We start from the raw sequence: 24964 nt of genomic DNA, 5'->3' as shown, positions 1-24964 counted from the left end.
CACACTCAGTGCCCATAGTGCAGATGAGCAGGCACTGATGGGCACTGACTGGCAGCACTATGGGCACTGATTGTGTTCACTGATGGGAGACATTGATGGCGGGCACTGTGGGCACTGATGGTGGGCAGTTATGACATTTTATTTCCCTCTTGTGTAATTAGGGCACTGGTGATCAGTGCCCTGATTACATTTCTCTGTGTCCCCTAACTGCTGATCAGCCCTCCTCTTCCTCACACGCAGTTTCTGTGTGAGGAAGGAGAGCTGGCGATGGGAGATGATCTTATATGTTTACATTTGAGATCATCTCTCATTGGATGTTCCGATCGTGAGGCAAATGGCCGCTGTGATTGGCCATTCACCACGATCTGTGATTGGCTGTGTCCAAGGGACACGGCAGACACAGATTTTCCCCCGATGAGTGCGCGTGGAGCCTGTTACTGGGAGGCCGTTTAAAGAAGGCCTCCCGGAACTTAGAGCCCGCGCTGTAGCCGTCTTTCGGCTGTAGCGCGGGCGGGAACTGGTTAAAGTAACACTTTTTTTTTTTTTTAGGTTTATTATTAGGTACAACTCGGTCACAAAATGTTTTCTTATAATTTTGGGAGCACTATTTGCCTTTTTTGACTGTAGCTATAGATTATACTGGTATAGTAAGCTTTTGTCTTTTATACACAGTGCAGACTTAATTTGTGAACATTCCAACAAAACAATAGCTGGAGGAGAGAAAACATTCCTGTGTGGACTATAACAGACAGATTTAATTTACCTTTCTATTTGTTTTAATTTTAACTGCAGCTTACAAAAAGGAAGGTAAAATCTGGTTAGTTGTAGATTACTAGACATAACTTGCATTCCTCTAGTGTCTTTAAAGTGGAGCTTAAGTCAGAAGATTAAGTCCTGCTAAGTGACTTCAGGCTGGCCCTTTTTGCAGGTATAGCGATGTAAAAAATTAAAAATAGGTGCCTATACTGTTTAAAATCCAGTAATGCACAGTCTCACCCAGTTTTGCACATGCTGTGTTGCTCTCTATATTTGACATTGTGCTGAAAATCTTAGAGGCACTAGAGGCCAATCTGCTGACAGATTAAAGATTTAGTGTTGCTTAACCACTTTAACGCTGCTCACTGTGCTGCTACTGCGGCACAGTGGCTCGTTATCGCCTGGCGACGTAGGTCTACGTCACCAGACATTCCCCTCTCTCGGAGGTGCACGCGCACCGCCGGAGGCTCGCTCCCGCTGTATTCAGTCACAGCGGGATGCGGGCCAGGGGAGGAGCGGCGGTGATCAACGCTGCTCTTCCCCGATCGTCGGGGATCGAGTGTGGAGATCCGCCCGCTTGTGTAAACAAAGCGGGCGGATCTCCTAAGTGACAGGCAGGGTCAGATTGCAGGATTCAGCATAGCTGAACCTGCGATCTGTGCCTGTGTCACATAGTCCCCTCCCCCCACACACGTCAGTAAGCACCAGGCATACATTAACCCCTTGATCACCAATAAAAATTAACCCCTTCCCTGCCAGTGTCATTTTACAGTAACAGTGCATATTTATAGCACTGATTACTGTAGTAATGTCAATGGTACCCCCAAAAGTGTCAAAAATGTCAGTCAAGGGTCCGATCTGTCCGCCGCAATGTGGCAGTCCCGCAAAAAAAAAAAAAATTGCAGATCGCCGCCATCACTAGTTAAAAAAACAAAAAACATAAAAGTTACAAATTTCCCGTAGTTAGTAGCTGCGATAACTTTTGCGCAAACCAATCAAAATACACTTATTGCAATTTTTTTACCAAAAATATGTAGCAGAAAACAAATTGGCCTAAAATGTAAAATATATTTGATTTTTACATTTTGGGGGGGGGGGGGGGGGATTTCATATAAAAAATGTGAAAAATATTGTTATTTTTTCAAAATTGTCGCTCTTTTTTTGTTTATAGCGCAAAAAGTAAAAATCGCACAGGTGATCAAATACCACCAAAAGAAAGCTCTTAATTTGGGTACAGCATCGCTCGACCGCGCAATTGTCCATTAAAGTAACGCAGTGCCGAATCGCAAAATATGGCCTGGTCAGGAATGGGGTAAAATCTTCCGGTCTTAAAGCGGTAAAAAAAACGCTCAATGAGGATTTTTTTGTCAAAGACATGTAGCTAAATACATTTTGGCCTAAATATACGACAAAAATTGAATATATTGGATATTTTTTAACTGTCAAAGTAGAAAAATATTGTTATTTTTTTTTAAATTGTCGCTTTTTTTATTAATATCGCAAGTCGCACAGTGCCGAATCGCAAAAAGGGGCCCAGACGTAAGACAGCAAAATCCTCCGGTGGTAAAGTGGTTAAGGGCTCTGGGCTTCAGCAAAATGGCAACCTCTGGCAAGAAGAAACCGGAGTAATGCTGAAGGGCAATTTCCAGCACACGCTAATTTTGGTAGCATAATTATTAATGTGGAATGTTAAATGCTAAAGAACATTTTTATCAAGTTATGGGTAAAGTTACACTTAAAGCCCAACTGAAGCTTTGTAAATAATTACTGGAATGCAGCCAGGCTACATAAACAGTAAAAGGCAAGTGAATCTTCTTTTTCAGTTTTTAACCGTTCATTTTGCTGCAACAATAAAAATACCCTGCACACAAGAGTATCAAACTGCTGCTCAACAGAGAGTGTAGTGGCCCAAGCTTCCAGATGTGTTACACATCCCCTGCTTAGAACTGCAAGCAACGCGTGCACATGTACTGTTTATCGGAACGCTGGATTGGAAGTTTTAGGCTGCTAGAGACCCAGACCACCTTGCTCTGTGTGGAGCAGTGGTCTGACTCCCTAGCATGCTGCTAGCTAGGACTGTAAAAACTGAATTAATCCCTGGGTTTTTACATTTATGCAGCATGATAGCATTACACTAATAATTGATAAAGCTTCAATTAAGCTTTAAAGGTTAAAAGTGCTATAAAGTATCTAGCAAATACAGCGTATTCAAACCTGCCTTCTCCCTTTTCATTCAGGCAGTACAAACCCCCTGCCAGTCACCAAATATTTTACCAGTAAAGTTGAAAACTTGTACAACATTGTGGATTACTTGTGTCAGATATTCCTTACATACTTTTAGAATTAAGAAAAGTCACTTACAATGAGCTCTGAATCTCTTCCCATAGATATTACAGTACGGTTTACTGTTCTCAGAAGTTTTTCCATGATAATCTGAACATGTCGTTGCGTTGGTCCCTATACAATTAAAAAAAAAAAAAAAAAAGTCATAATGTTGGTGCATATGTCAAGGCAAATTAAAAAAAAAATTATATATACACACTATATTGTACATTTCTGAATAGTATGCATGTTCACAAGTGTTTTTTGTCCTCTCTGCAAGTAAGAAAAAATAACTGTTGATGTGCCAGGAATATACTGCAGAATGCTCCTCCTTGCTCTTTTACATGACAACACAGCTGCTCTAAATTCCTGCCAACATTGCTGAATGCTTACAAAACACAGATCTCCCCCCATTCTCATCTCCATAACTCCTCCTTGTGCGCAGGCAGAAATCACAGGAAGTTATCCGCTCACAAGATTTCTGACAAAATCAATGGATATTTTTGAATATAATAAACAGATATAACAACCTGCTTTCCAGAGTATAAAATAAAATAAAAGAAGTTCATTGTTAGGCTTTAAATACCCTTTAAATATACCACAATCCAAATAATTTAATAATTCTTTAATAGATGTCATGTTTAAAACTTTCTAGTTGTTTAAGATTTTCTAGTTGTAGTTTTATTTACTCAATCTGAAAACACTTTGCCATTGTACAATCAAATGCAAAAAAGACCATTTTGTTAGAATAAAAACCTAGCTATGAATAATTACAAATGTGAAATAAAATGTTATACCACTTCTTTTAATTATACCTGTTGTTTTATCATATAAATTAGTTCATGTATTCAGAAGCATATATAATAGAATATTTGATAAACTCAAACAACTGTATGACATATTGTATACACAGATATAAATCACATGTGGCCTAAAGCGGCGTTGGCCTAATTCACAAGATTTGATTCTATCTGAAGCGGTTTTAGTGTTACAAGTTATTACAGACTGCAGATTATCTAATGTTTTCTATTAGACAGACTTCACCTGAGAATCGGAGTCTGCGTACATAAATTAGCAATATGGCTGCCCCTAAAGTGACAGGCACTCCCCTATATAGATGGCAACTGAACAGTGCAAGACTTACACAGACATCTTTTCCTGGTGACAACTATAACATTTTGTATTTGCTCTTACTTTTTGTTTCTGTGACAATGAGCACCTGGACAAATAATGAGGATGATTTTCACCAGTAAGGATACGAACAGCAAATAAAAGGACAATTCTGGGTTAGTCAGATGCCTAGTCTCCCACTGTATATTATGTTCTCATTTTGTGCCTTCTGTTAGGTCACTGCGGTGTACTATATTGACATAACGATGGGCAGGAGGAACCAAAGAGTACAGCAGGGGGATGAGGAATTTGACATTCCTGTAAAGCTAGTCTTTTAAAATTGTTCTTTTTAGTACGTTTTGTTGGATTTTCTAAATTGTTGGAGGGGTCAAAATGACATTAATTTTGGACTGCAGTGACAAGAAAATTTGAAGGTGCAGGATGAAAAGTTTTTGAATGAACAAATTTCTAACTGTGAATGTGGTTTTCCTTCAGAAAAGTCCATTCACTCAAAGTTTTTGGAAGTATTATCAAACATTTGCCAAATCATCGAATGTACTGATATCAATCTTCACATGAATGTTCAAATTAAATAAATCTATTAGTAATTGGTCAGCTTAGTATACACTATATTGTCAAAAGTATTGGGACACCTGCCTTTACACGTACACGAACTGTAATGGCATCCCAGTCTTAGTCTATAGGGTTCAATATTGCGCTGGCCCACCCTTTGCAGCTTTAACAGCTTCATCTCTTCTGGTATGGCTGTCCACAAGGTTTAGGAGTGTGTCTATGGGAATATTTGACCATTCTTCCAGAGCGCAGACTGCGAGCCAGGCCTTTTCGTCCACATCAGTGCCTGACCTCACAACTGTGCTTCTGGAAGAATGGTCAAACATTCACAAAAGAGTTGACACTGTTATAGCTGCAAGGAATGGGCCAACTCAATATTAATTCCTATGGACTAAGACGCCATTAAAGTTCATGTGCGTGTAAAGGCAGGCATCCTAATACTTTTGGTAATATAGTGTATGTGAACCTTGTAAACAGCCCATTCAGTGTAAATTAGAAATTATAGGCAAAATGTGTGTATATTCATTATATGCACAGTATATATACACAGTATACGCAGATACATAGATGTGTATCTACAGTATATGTTTTTACTTTTTGATAAGTGATCATATGACTTCTGTTTTCTGCTGCATTAGGGACTTGAAGTGGAGGTGAAGAAACTGTAGTACACTGATCTTGCTAGTGAATGGCTGTGCTGGAGGGGCATGTCAGTACAAGACTAAACACTTGAGGAGAGGCAGGCTGTGCGCCTAGAACAGCCAGAAAACTGAGAACACTGGGAAGGATGAGCAAAAAACAAAATGAAAAAAAAAAAAAAAACACCTTAAAAGGGAACCAGTCCACAAAGAAATGTAGGAACTGCCACTGCTGACTTGTTTTAGAAAGCACAGGTTCTGGGGCTGTCATACTTTTTCACTACTGAGTAACACAATGACCAAAAACAAACATGCGGCCAGTGGCCAATTGGGTCACATGATAAGTAAGCACTTCTCCCAGATTTGTAACTAATTAGGTTAAGGACAAGGATACCAGAACTAGAGTTTGTACCTTAAGAAACAAGTTAGCAATGGAAGTTACCATAATAAAGACAACAGTTACCTACAAATGTTCTAAACAGCAAGAATGTAATGCAGAATAGTATGTTTATTTACTAACCACATCTTTTCTGTAAAGAACTTCCAAGATGTTGCTCAGCAGCTGACAACAGGCCTCCAGCTCCTCCTGTCTTTCCAAGTGATACTTCAGCTGATCGGTCATCATGGGAAGGAGGATGTCTCTGCATTCTGAACACAATAAAGTTGTTATGTAAGAGTAAACGATGGATGACTAAGTATACTTAGCGTATCTAGACCTAATTTATTTCCATCCAGTGATCTGCCCAGGAACACACTTCCTGTCGTAGGGTATCTCCACTCCACTGAGACATGTTTGGACAGCAGCAGCACTGGTAGTGTGGGGAGAGGGCAAACTGGGCATACATGCACACGAATTACACCGTCCACACAACTGAGATGGATGAAGGAATCCACCCAACTACGGCATTGAATTCTGCCATTTTTTTGGGGGGGGGGGTACCTAGTTTTGACACCTCAGTTTTCCACCCCCCCTCCCTGCCCGCAAGCCTTCAGGGACAAGTGGCAGATCCCAGGTGGCTGCCGGACCATTCATAAAGTGCAGCCCGGCTCACACATGCACAGTGGGCAGCCAGGTGTGAAGCCTCAAGGAGTCACACCCAAGCTGCCCACAGTTAACATGCTGGCGCAGCAAGTGAAGCAGATTTTAAGACTGCTTTAACATGTAGCTTCATCTTTTGCCATATTTCTTACATATTAAGGCCGACCAGATAAGTAAAATAAGATGCCAGGCAAGACAAAAACTGCAGTCAAATAAAAGAAGTCAACCAATGAACTACTTTTGCCTATCTTTTTAGACAAACCTTTAAAAACAATAAAGTATGAGTTTTGAGCAATCAAGTAAAATAAAAAGGATAGCGAAAATAATAGCTTGCAGTAATAGCTGAGGAAGACGGGAAGAGCTGGGAATCATGTGAAAAGGTCTCCAAAAGAAGCTAACAGGTGCTTGAACTTGTTGGCATCTATTTGTTCATACATCATAAAAGTTTTGGGTGGATTAAATCTTTGAGAAAAAAAAATCTACATCTTAGAAAATTTCAGATTGGCTTTTCATTACATGCTGAACAATTATTCCACACAACAGTTTTTATTTTCAGTAAAAAAAACCTGAAAAAAAGCATCTAGTCTGTCTTGCCATGGCCCATTTGCAGTTGTTGTCAAGCGAGTTTAGGTAAATTTCTGTGAAACTAAAGTACCAATAAAAACACAAAATAGGGCTAGAAAAGATGAACACATTAAGGCAAACCAAGCTGTCCTTCCCAACAGATCCATAAAACACAGCTATAAATGGAAGCAGACAACTCCCCCTTCTCTTATCTTATGGTTCTCAAAAAAAAAAAATTAATCAAAACACATAAATGACCACACAGCCTCATTGAAACAGTAGTATAGGAAATTCAGGCAAACATGGTATTACTGCCTGTCTAGACTACAAATGCACTCAGGAATATGAAGCGACCCTTTCAAATGCCAGACCCCCCTTTTGCAAATCGTAACCACCCTTATTACCCCTTTTTCCCTCCTTGTTCACCCTACAATGCTTTTTTCATGTTTTCTCCAACTTGCTTCAATCCTTCCTTTACCGCCCCCTCCTCCCCCCACGCTTCAATCCTTCCTTTACCCCCCACCCTACTGTCCCTCCTTGCTCCTCCAGTTCGTTTTGGGATCTTTACTGGTCTATTCTATTTGGTGCCACAGTTTCACTCACAATTTATTGTTAAAAAAAGGAAATATGGACGGTGAGTGTTTTTTTGAGAACCACTTCATAACTATAGTTCGATGAGACTTTACTTATCCCTAATCACTCTTGCTGTATGGACAAGGAAAAACGTTTGGTAAACCTGATAATTTGTTCCACTGCAAATAGCAAGAGGTCTCGTGCCTATTGCAATATCATGGTAACATTTGTGAAATACACTGTATACCCAGCCTTGTCTATGAAAAAGAATTACAAAAAAAAAAAGGCAAACCAAGTCAACCACAAAATATTAGATGATGGTTGTAAATTTTGACCTCTGATCAATTTTTTCCACAGGATAATCATGGCATAAGCCACGAATCATTTTGGCTATGCAATAATGTTTGTGAAGTAACGGACATTCCTAGCACCCTTCTCTCAAGGCAACAATAGTGATCATCTGTAAAATCCATTGAGTGATGATAATCAGCTGACCACAGCAATTGTGCCAATGTCACAGATTTCCTGTAGTGATCTGATTCAATTGTTATCAGACAAATTAAAAAACAAGGACATCTCATAGTAGCTTACACCATTACTTTCATTTTAAACAGTTGGGTGAGATCTGCATCACATGAAATAGATACCTGTGAAGGGTAGTCTTAATGACAATATTAAAGCCATAAATAGCAGTACATCTGTTCATATGCGATTATTGCTCATTCACAATAATTAACACCACAGTAATGAGTACTGAGAATAATATTAATCTCTATAAAGAGGCCCCATGCACATTCTGAAGTTGTGAGTGATGCAATAGACCAAACAACCTGCAGTGAATATCAATAGAACCCACTGACAGAGCATAGTCAGATCAGAGGAAGAATATTGTCTTGCATCTCTTGGTTCTTGGAATCAGGAATTCTGTGTGATGTACAAATGAGTTCTGTTAGCAACCCAGGGGCCTCACAAATAACTCTGTCAGTACTGGGACTTTAAAAATGCAACCCCCAAGCAAAGGTTTGACTGTGGGAAAATAAAGGCACTTCCCCCGTATATTTGAGAAGGAAGTACTCTGTAATGGTCTATAAAATAGGTCTACATTACATAAAACAGAAAGTAAATATTTCCTTGGCATTCTAAATTGCTCCTTAGGCGGCACCGATTGCAGTTAAAGTGGTCCCTTGATGAGTGTTCAATTGAGGACCTATAATTTATGCTAGTTTCACCATTCACATTAGCAATGTCTACAAGGATGTTAATGACAATGCTCCCAAAACCTGACTCTTTTCAGAAGCTATATTCTCTGTAAAAAAGGAGCATTTGGAATACAGAACAATGTATGTTTACCAATAACTGATCAATGCAGAGAACAAATAGGTGTGTTCAAGGCAGTGCAAAGTACAAAGATTATTTACAGCAAATCATTAAATACCCCATTTCTGTTTACTGTAGACTGGTAAGTGAAAATCGAATTGCTTGCTGTATATTAATGACAATAATACATTGTTCTTTAACTTAATAAGTCCAATACAGAAATATATTAGTACTTTCTATCACCTCTCATTTCTGTTTAGAAGCTGCCTACAAGTGAAAGAATGCACTCATCAAAAAACCACAAGGATAATAAGCAGTACCACTCCATAGACATCATTTTTTAATGACAATCTCACCAACTAAAAGCCACATTCTCCCCGAAGTTAGGTTGCATACAATGCTTTTGTGCAATGAGATATGGACTACTTCATGTCAAATCTTTTAAGTGGACTCTGTAATGGTGGTAAGTCCTGTCCAGACACCAATTAAACCACTTTCTTTAAAGGAATTTAAATTGAGGAGTGTTGAGGTGCTGAAGAAAAGCTGAGCTTATCTGAGTGTTTCTATAAACAGTTAACAGCAGGGAGGCGTGGGGAGGGGGGGTGCCTCCCCACTGCTTACCACCTTCCCCTACCTGACACCCCTCATTCATTATTAAAAAAAAAAAAAAAATCCTATACAATACTTTTCCCTGCAGTGTCCAGGACAGTCTAGTGATGCCACAGGTACCCTTTCTTCTTCATTGACAAACAGTCCTATCTCCAGGACTGAGTGGTGCTCATATAACAATATGGGAGTGCCACTAAGTTCAGGAGTATTGTGAGCTCTAGCTAGATGATCCCCCTCTCACCCACTCCCAAAGTTGAGTCCATGATAGCATGGGCCTACAGAAAGTGGGTTGGATGATGCTGACCAACATTCTACCCAGAAGACTAGCGGCACTAGCCCTTAGAGTAGTATATTTCTGGGGCAAAGTGCTGGGATTAATTTAAGTATCAAAGCAAATGTTAACATTTTATTTTAGAGGCACTGCAAATTGTTAAAGAAAAACACAAGTTCTCCTTTAAAGGCTTGGAAAGTGTACCAAAAACCTTGGAAAAAAAACTAACCAAATAAATAAAATAAATTAATCTGCTTCTTTTACCTCTTTCACAGCATTACACTCATTACAAAGCACAGTTGTGCAGTAATATGTGTAACCAAGTAAACTCATCCTCAAAAATTTATCATTTGTGGGTTACAGTAGTTTGCTTCATAATATTAAAGGAATAATATTAAAGGAACATTTTAATTTAATTGAAAAATGTGTCATGCTCAAATCATGTAATAAAAAAAGTGATCAATGAAGAACATAAAAACATCTGAATGAGCCACATGAAGAATAAAAACAGGTTTGCCTGCACAACTGGAAAAGTAAAAGTAAAGGCAAACAGAAATGTTGTGTACATTGTGACAATACTGCTGCATTTTAACAAATGCGACCTTCACTATAATTGTATGATTCCTCTATTCAATAAAAATACAGTAATTATATTTGATGCGAGTATTCCATTGTAGAAGAACATCAGACAGAAAATATATGGAAACAGGCAGGAGCGGCTTCTTACCAAGCTGGCTGAAAAGGTCACTGTGTATTATCTCAATAAGGCAATAGAGCTTCTGCCGTACAAGGCGATCTCTTGGAACTTTCAAGATGAAGTCTGTAAACAACTTGCTGCAAAAATAAACAAACAAATGGAGACAAAATTAATTGAAACACAAAGCAGATGCTCGTTTTGTACTGTGTTTTTGGCTATTTACAGGGCTACAAAACAAGCATTACATAATTGTCAAATTCGTAAATATGAGAGCTTTTAATGTTCTTGGGTGAGTATTCAATAGTTTTACAGATATGAAACAAAATATTTTAACAGTGTAAACACACTTTTAGCTAAAACATTTAAATAAACAAGTGTTCAACATGTACGTTCACCAAGACTGTTAAAGCTTTTTGAGGTTCTGCCTGTAAGATGCCGGAATATCTGCCCCTACAGCTTTACTACAAGGAAGGTTGGAAGGCTTGAAAAAAAATGACAGCGCCATAATGCATAATACAGCTTTTTCAACCAACTTGATGTCAAGATGACAACAGGAAGTAAATGGTATCAGCACCTTTCTTTAACTGAATATAACTTTTGTATTTACACTTTGTGTTACTTTAAGCCAGGGATGTCCATTCTTTTTTTTTTTTAAAGAGGGCCAGATTTGATGAAGTGAACATGCGCGAGGGCCGACCATTTTGCCCGACATTCTTTGGACCATTAAAATTCAATGTAAATTAACTATTTTATGCAAAGTTTATTGCAAACGGCATACTTTTTATTTCGTCACATGGATGACAAATGTAAACAGGTGTTAACGACTTAAGCCCTGGAGGATTTGGCTGCTCAAAAACCAGGGCCTATTTTGCGATTCGGCACTGTGTGACTTTAACAGGCAATTGCGCGGTCATGCAAAGCTGTACCCAAATTAAATTGACGTCCTTTTTTTACCACAAACAGAGCTTTCTTTTGGTGGTATTTGATCACCTGTGCGATTTTTACTTTTTGCTCTATAAACAAAAAAGAGCAACAATTTTGAAAAAATTAAAATTTTTCAAATTTTTTATATTAAATTCTCAAAAAAAAAAATGTAAAAATCAAAATTTTTTAACATTTCAGGCCAATTTGTTTTCTGCTACATATTTTTGGTAAAAAAAAAAAAAAGCGGATTTTGATTGGTTTGCGCAAAAGTTATTGCGGTTACTAACTACGGGAAAGATTTATGTCATTTTTATTGTTTTTTTTTCTTTTTTTAACTAGTAATGGAGGTGATTTTTTTTTTGCGGGACTGCGACATTGTGGCAGACAGATCGGACCCCTGACTGACATTTTTGACACTTTTGGGGGTACCAGTGACATTACTACAGTAATCAGTTCTATAAATATGCACTGTTACTGTAAAAATGACACTGGCAGGGAAGGGGTTAACTTTTTAGTGATCAAGGGGTTAAGTGTGTCCCTAGGGGCGTGACTCTAACTGTCAAGGGGCATGGCTTGTGATGTAACCACAGAGACATACGATCCTACATAGCAGGATCGTGTAGTCTCTGCAGTTACATCAGGGAGAATGACAGACGGCTGTGCTTACATCAACCGCCTGCCTTTCTCCCTCACCAGTGGAAGATCGCGAGTGGCCAGCGGACATTGGCGCTGCCAGTCACTCGCGCGGGGATGTCAGGGAACGAACGGGTGCGGAAGCGCTTCCGGCAGCGCATGCTCGCCCCCTAGAGGCTTTGCCCAGGAGCACCAGACCGCCGCAGTATATAGTCTTGCGGCGGTTGGCAAGTGGTTAAATCACTCTGCCTTTCGTATCTGAAGGCCAGATGAAAAAAAAATCCAGTAAGCTGAAATACTATATATGTCAGGAACATTGTAAAAGTACATTACATAATATTGGTAATAAAAGTTGTCTGTCAACTTTTTAGTTAAAAAAAAATATGAACAGGGACATAACACCAAGTATACATGTTGTGTCTAAATATATTTATTTTTTTCAAATATATTTATAACTGATTTAGACCAACTGACAATAACTGAGATTTTACAATGTATTCATCTCAAATCGGAGCATGCGTGCTCCCAATTCAGTCACAAAAGGGTTAACCACATAAGTACTATATGAACCCACCGATGATGATTAATGATGGCAGCAATAAAAGTCATGAATGATGTCAAAGTATTTTTCCAAAAGACCTGTGGGACCGTATTAAAAGCGGCCCGCGGGCCGCAATTGGCTTTGGACATGCCTGCTTTAAGCAGATAAGTCAAGCGTTAGCATTCAATAGTACTGCACTTTAGGGTAAAAAAGAACAGGAAAAAAGCAGCTTGCACAACATGTATTATATAATGTGGCTAAAATTGAAAAGAAAACATGCTGAGCTAATTCACTCAAATCACATAAAATATATCCCTTTTTGTGAATAGTGTCTCCTACTCTAATCCGCTTCACAATGGAAAAAGCACGTCACACACAGTGAGAAAATATTACTAACCATGAAAGGAATTAAAAAAAAAAAAAAAAAAAAAAACTCACAAATGTAACTTGTTCACTGATAAGTGACACCAGAAGTGCAATACTCAAAACATCAAAAAAGACCCACAAAACGCCAGTGAATGATCCACAATATCATCTGTGGACTAAAGCCCACCAAGTGATTCCACACCAGTGGGTGCTTACAAGAGGAGAATGACCTCATTGCCAGAGAGGTCATAAATCGTATGTTTGTTATAATACACAGATGACTCAATACATCAGAGACTTCACCCCCCTTCAAACAAATCCAGCTTATAAAGCCAGTATATGTGCAAGAAAGACAAAACTGGATACTCCACTAGTGTACACTATATAGAAACAACTTCATTTAAAATGGTTAAAAGCACTTACAAGTAGAGTGCTATGCAATCCCGATTGGTAGTATGCGTCATTTATGGTGACGTCAGATGCCCTGACGTCCCCACGCATACTGCCCATCAGGATCCAGATTGATAGATTGAATAGCACATTTCTCACCTAACAAATGTGAGTGATTTTAACCATTTTAAATAAAGTGGTTCCTATTTTGTTTACACTACTAGAGTATCCCGTTTTGTCTATTGGGAGAGTGAAAAGAGCGCAAGTATACGCATATGTAAAGATTCCCTGTAAAGTGAACCTGTTGCTTTGCCTGGCATCGTCAAAGCTTAAAATCACTTTATACCCTACTGTTATTCTGATATCTCCTGAGGGCTATGATGTAGGTATATACTTCAGCCAGTTATACTAGCAATATTTTAAATGTGTTTTTTAATTAATACAAAACTAAATGCCAGGGTACTAGGTGTAATCCCAGACTCTGACATGTCCTTTGAGCCCTAACTCCAATCGCTGTCAAAAGCTTGTAGACTTCACCTCTGTAACATCTCAAAAATTCACCCCTTTTTAAACTAAAGAAACCACTAAGCTACTCAGTTACTCCCTTGTTGTCTTCCACCTTGACTATTGCAACGTCCTTCTCATAAGCCTACCTCTCCATGGGCTATCCCCTCTTCAGTCTATCATGAATGCTGCTGCCAGACTAATCTACCTTACCAACTGCTCAGTGTCTGCTACCCCTCTCCGCCTATTTCTCCACTGGCTTCTGATTGCCCAGGGAAATAAATTCACAATATTAATAACATAAAAAGCCATTTACAAATATGCCCTGAGCTGCATCACCAATCCTATGTCCAAATATTACCCAAACCGTCCTCTCCGCTCCTCCCAAGACCCCCTCAAGATCTCTAGTCTCATCCTTCCATGCTCATCTCCAGGACTTTTTCAGAGCCTCTCCCATCCTCTGGAACTCTCTACCTCAGTCTGTCTATCTTCTACTCTGAATGCCTTTATGCGATCTCTGAAAAGTCATCTCTTCAGTGAAGCCTTTCACACCTCGAACTAGTTAAACTTTTATCACTTCCATCAGCTCATTCCCCCCAGGTATAACCTTTTGTACCACTTGCCCCACTCTATTAGATTGTAAGCGGCTATGAGCAGCGCCCTCCTAACCCTCTTGTATTTTATTGTATTACAACTGTATTGTCTCCCTTTATATTGCAAAGCACAGCACAAACTGTCAGCGCTATATAAATCTACTATAATAATAATAATATTATATTTTTTTAAACATTTCTGTAAAGTTCTACCTGAAATGGTATTATGGGTAGTTCTTTAATGAATAGATGCAAACATGTCCACTTAACCCAGAGAAGGAAACTAGCCGCTGTCATTTTGAAGTCTAGTTTTGCTTAGCATACAGTTCACCCGGAAAGTATTCACATCGTTTCACTTTTTCCAAATTTTGTTAGGTTACAGCCTTAAACCAAAATGGATTAAACTCATTATTTTTATCAAAAATTCTACAAACAACACTCCATAATGACAACGTTAAAAAAGTTTATTTGAAATCTTTGCAAATGTATTAAAAATAAAAAATGAAAAAAAATCACACACATTATATATATATATATATATATATATATATATATATATATATATATATATATACATATATAATGCTGCCACTACCATGCTTCACTGTATGGATGGTATTGGCCAGCTAATGAGTGGTGCCTGGTTTCCTCCAGACATGACACTTGCCATTCAGGCCAAAGTGTTCAATCTTTGTTTCATCAGACCAGAGAATTTTCTTTCGCATGGTCTGAGGGTAATTCAGGTGTCTTTTGGCAAACGCCAGATGGGCTGTCATGTGCCTTTTAATGAGGAGTGGCTTCTGTCTGGCCACTCTACTATACAGGCCTGATTGGTGAAGTGCTGCAGAGATTATTGTTCTTCTGGAAGATTCTCCTCTCTCCAGAGAAGCACTAGTGCTAAGGTCAGAGTGACCATTGGGTTCTTGGTCACCTCCCTGACTAAGGCAATAGCTCCCCTGATCACTTAGATTGGCCGGGTGGCCTGTTCTAGAAAGAGTCCTGGTGGTACTAAACTTCTTCCATTACGGATGATGGAGGCAACTGTGCTCATTGGGACCTTCACTGCTGCATACATTTTTCTGTACCCTTACTTAGATCTGCACCTTGATGCATCCCTTTCTCGGAGGTCAACAGACAATTCTTTGGACTTCATGGGTTGTTTTGGGCTCTGACATGCACTGTTAACTGTGGGACCTTATATACACAGGTGTGTGCCTTTCCAAATCATGTCCAGTCAACTGAATTTACCACAGGTGGACTCCAATTTAATTACAGAAACATCTCAGGAATGATCAGTGGAAACAGGATGCACCTGAGCTCAATTTTGATTGTCATGACAAAGGCTGTGAACACTGTACATGTGATTTTTTTTTTTTTTCTTAATACGTTTTCCATGATTTCAAACAAACTTCTTTCACGTTGTTATTGTGGGGTATTGTTTGTAGAATTTTGAGGAAAATATAAAAATTTAATCCATTTTGGAATAAGACTAACATAACAAAATGTGGAAAAAGTGAAGCGCTATGAACACTTTCAGGATGCACTGTATTAGCAAACAGAAATCAACACGATGCACAGCAATGTTTCACGGCTACCTAATAACTCACGTATTCCCTTTATTGTGAATGAGATCAGCACCCTTTTCAAATCATGTGACTTATGTATTTATAGCTGGTATTCTTTCATGCAGATATATCAAGAGATACAACATACAAAGCTTGTGTGTGCGTGTGTGTAAGCATAGCTCTGCCAACCATATCTACCTCTTGATGCGTAAAGTATTTTCAGTTTTTCATGCAACATCCACTTTTATTAATATCATGCCCACTGACCTACAACAGAGCGTGTGGCTATTGGTGTAAAAGACTGAACATTATATAGATAGCTTGGACTGCTAAAACAAAAGAATTAGAATAATAAAAAAAAAAAACAGTCACAAACAGCTGGTCCTGTCATTTTTATTACGTTAGGCACTGAAGTTAAACAAGCAACAAGTTCACTTAACTAAATTTACGCAGGGTTCAATACTCTTCTCCTTCCCTCAAGTGACAGAGCATGGCAATTGGTCACCCATACCCCCATCATTGTTTTTAAGTTACTGTTTAAACTGTCTATAAGTAAGAATTAAACTCAGTTGCTGACTGGAGAAAGAGATGGTAAGGCCTCGTTCACATGAGCCTACATAGGCGTACACCTGTGCGAGGGCTGTGTTCGCATGCACAAGACACACAAGTTTGTTGTGCATGTCCCATTCCTGTCAATTGGGACACAGCAACTGCTCCCAATTTGAAATCTGTATGGATGCAAGTGCATGTATCCAAAATCACAAGGTCTGTGTTCAGGGATACGCACATGCACCCGCACAAACGCCAAATTGGGAGCAGCGGCTGTGTCCGTGCAACTACTGAGTCCCAATTGACATGGGTAGGACTGCCTACACATTGATGCACAGAACACCTGTGTATCCCGGGCTGGCAAACACAAACCTTGGACAAGCATATGCTTAAGTACGCCCATGTGAACAAGGCCTAAATATTATATTATTAGACTACTTACCTTAACTCTTTTGGATCAAATACATGCTTGACATCATTTACAATAGTTGGTAGATATTTCAATGCAGCACCCTAAAAGAAATCAGTGAGAAATTAGATTCAATAATATTCATAAAATACTTAAAATGAGTACAAATATTAGCACATGGCCAAATGCATTGGAGGAAAACCACTCTTACTGTTATTCAGTGTACAAATAAAAAAGAAGCTACAGATGGGCCTTTTATTAAACAAGGACAAGTTAAAAACCAGACAAGTTGCACACTTAGAAAAAAACAAAAAAACAAAAAGGAGGCACTTTACTTACAAGGACTGGAGCAAGAAAATGCAACAGCAGTCCAAATCAGCCACATTTTACAAGAAGGGGAAAAGCTAGTTATCACATGGTATAAAAAAAACCCATACATTAAAAAATTAATGTAAAAAAAAATTAGCATCTAAACCACAAACCAAAAATTTAATATATATTGCAGATTAATAGTGCTTAGCGTGTTGGCTTCATAACTCCTTTTGCTTTATTTTCAGTTGATAATCCTGCAAATAACACTCTTCCTGTCTCTGGGTGGCTACATCACTCCTCCACTAATGCTTCCCTCCTCATGTGGACTACAAAGATGTTTGGGGTGTGGGGGGCTGGGGCAGGGCAATTGGTAGTGCTCTGAGGAAGAGGGGGCACCTATGAAATGGTAAAACCTGCAGGCCTTTGTTGCAATATATTATATTTTTGTACTTAGGCTTAAAGCGGAGTTCCCAACACATTTTAAACTTCACATCATGCATACCTATATCCCTTTCTAAATTAGATTTGGCTATTTTTTTTTTAGGTTCCCTTACCTTATTTTTAATGAAAAATAACTTCACTTCCTCCTTATGCGGCCATGGCCACCGATGTAATTTCCTGCTTCGCATTGACTCCTGGGAGAGGAGTGTCATCAATCCCAGAAGTCAATGCGCCTGCACCGGTGTCCCTCGTCACTTCCGGTTCAGGCGTCTCATTCTCGGACGATTGATCGAGAACAGCTTCTGAGCAAGCGCAATGAAGTGGAACCAGCTGTGGGATGACGCGCCTGCACCGGAAGTAACGAGGTATAGCATTCTGGAACTCGCAAAATCCAGGAAAAGGGACACTGGGGCTTTAGCTGCCCCACCGCAGATGGCCACGCTGTGCAAGAACTTCACAAAGTAAGTAGATCATGCTGCACAAACAAGAAACAGTAGTGACAGGTACTCTTTTTGAAAAAATTGGGGTCTATTAGAAGCTACATCTCTCCTCCTCCTGCCATTAAAGCCTCTGACCACACCCAGATTGGTGTGATAAGATGCTTTCCCAACGGCGCGGTTTATATTTGGCGAAACCGAAATCATGAAATGCTAATAGCTTCCAGTATCTTAGGTCACAGAGGTGATTTGAGCCATTCTTGTCTCCAATCAGCTCTATGGTCAGCTGACAAAATCACTGGCTGCAGTCTCAGGTTACCCGGTAGGAAACAAGAACCCAAGAAAACCGTGGAAGGTGGCGTAAGGGGGGGGGGGGTGGGAGTCCCCTTCCACTGCTGGTAAAAGCAGTCTAGTGGCTAATTAGCGGCTAGAATTGCTTTTACATGAAAGCTGACCGCTGGCTGTAAAAAATTATACCAAGAGGATGCCTAAATCTGCAGGCATCTTCCTGGTATGACCACTCAAAGTCTAGCAACATACCAGTATGTTGTGGGTCCTTGTTGGGCAAATATTGTAAGGTTTTTTTTTTGTTCATGCAGCTTGTGGGCTGCATGGAAAAAGAAAACCTAACAGATTCTTCCATTCACATTGATCGATGTGAATGAAGAAATCTCTGCAAACATTTCAGTAAAGTTCTACCTGAAATGGTATTATGGGTAGTTCTTCAATGAACAGATCGAATCTGGTCTACTTAACCCAGAGAAGAAAAATAGCCGCTGTCATTTTTAAGTCAAATTTTGCTTAGCATATAGTGCATCCGGAAAAAAATTCACATCTCTTCACTTTTTCCACATTTTTTTATGTTACAGCCTTAAACCAAAATGGATTAAATTAATTATTTTTATCAAAAATTCTACAAACAATACTACATAATGACAATATGAAGGAAGTTTGTTTGAAATCTTTGCAACTGTATTAAAAATAAACAAAAAAACACACACACACATATATACAGTTTCACACAAAAGTGAGTACACCCTTCACATGTTTGTGCATGTTTTATTATATCTTTTCATGTGAAAACACTGAAGAAATTACACTTTGCTACAATGTAAAGTAGTTAATGTACAGCTTGTATAACAGTGTAAATTTGCTGTCCCCTCAAAATAACACACAGCCATTAATGTATAAACCATTGGCAACATAAGTGAGTACCCCCCTAAGTAAAAATGTCCAAATTAGGTCCAATTAGCCATATTCCCTCCCTGGTGTCATGTGACTCATTAGTGTTACAAGGTCTCAGGAGTGAATGGGGATCAGGTGTGTTAAATTCGGTGTTATTGCTCTCACTCTCTTATACTGGTCACTGGAAGTTCAACATGGCACCTCATTGCAAAGAATTCTCTGAGAATCTGAAAAAAATAATAGTTGTACTACATAGAGATGGCCTAGGCTATGAGAAGATTGCCAAGACCCTGGCCTAGGCTATGAGAAGATTGCCAAGACCTTGAAACTGAGCTGCAGCATGGTGGCCAGGACAATACAGCAGTTTAGCAGGACAGGTTCCACTCAGAACAGGCCTCGCTATGGTTGATCAAAGTGCTCGTGCTGCTCAGAGTCATATCCAGAGGCTGTCTTTAAGAAATAGACATTTGAGGGCTCCCAGCATTGCTGCAGAGGTTGAAGGGTCAGCCTGTCAGTGCTCAGAGCATACGCCGCACACTGCATTAAAACGCTCTGCATGGCTGTCATCCCAGAAGGAAGCCCCTTCTAAAGATGATGCACAAGAAACCCTACAAACAAACAGTTTGCTGAAGAAAAGCAGACTAAGGACATGGATTACTGGAACCGTGTCCTGTGGTCTGAGGAGACCAAGATAAACCCATTTGGTTCAGATGGTGTCAAGCGTGTGTGGCGGCAAGCAGGTGAGGAGTACAAAGACAAATTTGTTTTGCCTACAGTCAAGAATGGTGGTGGGAGTGTCATGGTCTGGGGCTGCATGAGTGCTGCCGGCACTGGAGAGCTACAGTTTATTGAAGGAATCACGAATGCCAACATTTACTGTGACACACTGAAGCAGAGCATGATCCCCTCCCTTCGGAGACTGGGTCGCAGGGCAGTATTCCAACATGGTAATGACCCCAAACACACCTCCACGATGACCACTGCCTTGCTAAAGAAGTTGAGGGTAAAGGTTATGGACTGTCCAAGCATGTCTCCAGATCTAAACCCTATTGAGCATCTGTGGGGCATCCTCAAATAGAAGGTGGAGGAGCACAAGGTCTCCAACATCCACCAGCTCTGTGATGTCATCATGGAGGAGTGGAAGAGGACTTCAGTGGCAACATGTGAAGCCCTGGTGAACTCTATGCCCAAGAGAGTTAAGGCAGTGATGGAAAATAATGGTGGCCACACAAAATAGTAACACTTTGGGCACAACTTGGACGTTTTAACTTAGAGGTGTATTCACTTTTGCTGCCAGTGGTTTAGACAATATATATATATATATATATATATATGATGTGTGTGTGTGTGTGTGTGTGTGTGTGTGTGTGTGTGTGTGTGTGTGTGTGTGTGTGTGTATCTCACACCCCTCACATTTTTGTAAATATTTTATATCTTTTCATATGACAACACTGAAGAAATGGCTCTTTGCTACAATGTAAAGTGGTGAGTGTACACCTGTATAACAGCCATTATATATAGTGACAGGAAGTCAGGTAAATCTGAGAATGTAGTCACAGGCAGGAGATACATTCCCACCTGGTTTGGAAAGTTCACCAATTACTATAGGGTGTCGGCTGCCAAAGGCAGCAGGAAGGTGTAAAGAAGTTGAAAGGCCTTCAGCTGTTCGGAATGAGGAAATGAAGGCCTCTATAATTTGTCCAGAGGAAGTCTATGGATTGCTGCCTCCTGTCGCCGTGTGGGCTGGGAGAGGAGGACAGACAGACGTGTGCCTCCCGACGCCGTGTGGGCATGGGAGAAGGACTGCTGCCTCCTGTCGCCGTGTGGGCTGGGAGAGGAGGACAGACAGATGAGTGCCTCCCGACAAGCTGGTGAGCATGGGAGAAGACCCCCTGAAGTGATGTGCGCTAAGGAGGGTAAACGAGTGTGAAGACTACTCAAAGGTGAGGACATGGACTGTTTTTCTATGTGGAGAGAAAACAAAGGGACATGTTCCATATGAAGAGGAAAAGGGGCATGTTAAATGAACTATTTCTATGTGGGAAGAAATAGATGAACTGTGTTCAATGTGAAGAGAAAAGGGACATGTTCAATGTGAAGAGGAAAATGGACATGTTCAATGTGAAGAGATAAAATATGGACTATTGAGAGTCTGCTGTGTGATCAGCCAAGTCTGCCCAACAGTAGGTTGGGGACAGACTTCATTAGTTAGGTTCGAGTGTGTGAAGGTAGCTGCCCACAGTGGCAAGGATTTATTTTGTCTTTTATTTTATTTTGGCTGTTTTTTTTACGCTCGCAGTCTGGAGAAGAAAAAATGCATTAATAAACCAAACTGTTGTTTGCAACCACTTCCCAAGCCCGATTCCAAAAAAGTTGGGACACTGTACAAAGTGTGAATAAAAACAGAATGCAATGATGTGGAAGTTTCAAATTTCAATATTTGTATATAAATGTATCACTTTAAGGGAAAAATATATTGATTTTAAATTTTATGGCATCAACACATCTCAAAAAAGTTGGGACAATGACATGTTTACCACTGTGTGGCATCCCCTCTTCATTTTATAACAGTCTGCAAACGTCTGGGGACTGAGGAGACAAGTTGCTCAAGTTTAGGAATGGGAATGTTGTCCCATTCTTGTCTAATACAGACTTCTAGTTGCTCAATTGTCTTAGGTCTTCTTTCTTGCATCTTAATCTTTATGATGCACCAAATTTTTCTATGGGTGGAAGATCTGGACTGCAGGCTGGCCATTTCAGTACCCAGATCCTTCTTCTACGCAGCCATGATGTTGTAATTGATGCAATATGTGGTCTGGCATTGTCATGTTGGAAAATGCAAGGTCTTCACTGCAAGAGAAAACATCTGGATGAGAGCATATGCTGTTCTAGAACTTGGATATACCTTTCAGCATTGATGGTGCCTTTCCAGATGTGTAAGCTGCCCATGCCACATGCACTCATGTAACCCCATACCATCAGAGATGCAGGCTTCTGAACTGAGCGCTGAGAACAACTTGGGTTGTCCTTGTCCTCTTTAGTCCGGATGACATGGAGTCCCAGTTTTCCAAAAAGAACTTAAAATTTTGATTTGTCTGACCACAGAACAGTTTTCCACTTTGCCACAGTCCATTTTAAATGAGCCTTGGCCCAGAGAAAACACCTGTGGCTTCTGGATCATGTTGAGATTTGGCTTCTTTTTAGGCCTATAGAGTTGTAGCTGGCAACGGCGAATGGCACGGTGGATTGTGTTCACCGACCATGTTTTCTGGAAGTATTCCTAAGCCCATGTTGTGATTTCCATTTCAGTATCATTCCTGTATGTGATGCGGTGCCGCCTAAGGGCCCGAAGATCACGGGCATCCAATATGTTTTTTTGGCCTTGACACTTACGCACAGAGATTGTTCCAGATTCTCTGAATCTTTGGATGATATTATGCACTGTAGATGATGATAACTTCAAACTCTTTGCAATTTTTCTCTGAGAAACTCCTTTCTGATATTGCTCCACTATTTTTCGCCACAGCATTGGGGGAATTGGTGATCCTCTGCCCATCTTGACTTCTGAGGTACACTGCCACTCTGAGAGGCTCTTTTTATACCCCATCATGTTGCCAATTGACCGAATAAGTTGCAAATTTGTCCTCCAGATGTTCCTTATATGTACATTTAACTTTTCAAACCTCTTATTGTTACCTGTCCCAACTTTTTGGGAATGTGTAGCTCTCATGAAATCGAAAATGAGTCAATATTTTGCATGACATTTCAAAATGTCTCACTTTCAACATTTGATATGTTATCTATATTATATTGTGAATAAAATATAAGTTTATGAGATTTGTAAATTAGTCCATTTCTTTTTTACTCACAATTTGTACAGTGTCCCAACTTTTTTGGAATTGGGTTTGTGTATATATATAATATTTTCACTGTAGTAAAAGATTATTCAGCTAGCAGAAGGGTTATTTTTTCATCAGCTTGTCCTTTATTAAGTGCCCGTTCACATACGAGCGACGCTACTTCGCACCGCCACCTCCGAGGTCGCAGTGTGAGCAGCGCGCCGCGACCTCGGAGCGGCCGCCACGGACTTCATAACATTGAAGTCTATGGCGGTCGCCTCCTGGTCACCCCAAAGAAGCTCCGGACGCTTTTTCTAAGTCAGAGCGACTTGTGTCGATCCTATTAGAACGGGTCCGCAGCTTCCCTATGGGAGGCGACCTACGGCAACCTGTGAGGCGACCAGGTCGCCTCACAGGTCGCCTCAGTGTGAACCGGGACTTAATGTCAAAGTCACAATAGTTTACAACAACAACAAAAAATTATATTGTCAAAATAAAGCTTCAAACAACTAAATAACCAAAAATGAAAAAAAAAACGTCTGGTGGTCCAGGCAAAGTGTGATGCAACTCAATATATTCCCTGCGGCATGTCCACTTCATGCAATTAGACACCTGCATAGACTTTCAATGACCTGTTCACAACATTCTAGAAAGATTTGATAAATTGTTCTCTCTCTGAGAGGTTAATTAATGAACCAGTAAACTTAAAGCAAAAAGATACTAATAGCGTTTACAAAACTAAAAAGCAACCATATCTGCACAATACATGACATCTGCCAGTCTATCAATACTTGTATATCATAGCTGCTTTTTGAAGATGGCCAATGTAAATGTATTGCTTCTAAGGTTAAATTACAGAATTGTAAAGCAGGCCCAGACAATGCACAATCAAATTCATGACGCCATTGCAAAACAATCAGACATTTTGCCATCTTGTTTAAATTAAAACTGCAATTATACTAAGCATGTTTTAAAAGAAAATCAGAAATGCAGTTGTCACAGGGACAAGATGGCAAACACAAGAATAAACATGTTTGTCAGACTTTCTAGCCCTCGTCTAACCCCAACTTGAAAAACTACAGCTAAAAGCACATAAAAAGCAAGCATTTTAAATGCTTACTCACAGTGTTATTCTTTTCCTAAAATATGTTTTGTTCACATGCAATGAGCCCTTGAATTTGCTAGAAAACTTGACCACTGCAACAAAGTCAATTCCCTACTGCAGCCCCCTCCCTCCGCATGTCAAAGCCCTTTTCTAATTGTCAGGGGAGAAGTAAAGGGTAATAAGTTCACTTAATTGACACCTCTGGGTCTGCAAGGTCTGCTGGCATCACATCCAATGTGGCAGTGCCCAACAGCCGTCTCATGGTTTTTGGATTATTACACAGTTTATACAGCTATCACGCTTTTAATATGTTAAAAGTACATATATTTTTAAAAAATTGTTGAAATTAATGGTCTGGCAAATTGGGTCTCTTTAATTTGTCTGGCACAGGGCAGAACGGTAGTGAATTGTTTCAGTGCATGTATATTGAATTGCCTCACCCCTTAAAGCTACAAACTGAGCATCACTTTGCTTTGCTGATCAAAAGTGTATTTGTCACCATTTAAAATTTTCCTAGAAAGAAGAAACGGACTGTTAATCTCTCTTTTAATTCACTTTCCCGCTCCCCGCAGATTTTGAGAAACCACTGGCTGAAGGTCCTGCAGAAGCTAGGAGTGTGGCATTCCTGGTCAATTTGCTGTCCCCTATGTCACTACTATGCTCTATAGTGTTGAAGGAGCTGGCAGGAGAAACTATATCATG

The 24964-nt window shown here is 39.8% G+C and overlaps 1 protein-coding gene across 1 annotated transcript in view; it reads right to left on the bottom strand.

The window, feature by feature from the left end:
• Nucleotides 1-24964, bottom strand: part of DOCK1 (dedicator of cytokinesis 1) — a 696032-nt gene that overhangs the window by 389934 nt on the left and 281134 nt on the right. Inside the window, exons 24-27 of the mRNA XM_082266717.1 lie at nt 16977-17047; nt 10500-10606; nt 5920-6047; nt 3118-3213 (exon numbers count right to left, since the gene is read on the bottom strand). Coding sequence (XP_082122843.1) covers nt 3118-3213; nt 5920-6047; nt 10500-10606; nt 16977-17047 — 402 coding nt within the window. The remainder of the gene's footprint in view (nt 1-3117; nt 3214-5919; nt 6048-10499; nt 10607-16976; nt 17048-24964) is intronic.

The sequence above is a fragment of the Pelophylax lessonae genome, assembly GCF_965119305.1.
Source record: "Pelophylax lessonae genome assembly, chromosome: 9".
NCBI classification, from domain to species: domain Eukaryota; kingdom Metazoa; phylum Chordata; class Amphibia; order Anura; family Ranidae; genus Pelophylax; species Pelophylax lessonae.
This window is presented reverse-complemented; position numbering and strand designations above follow the sequence as displayed.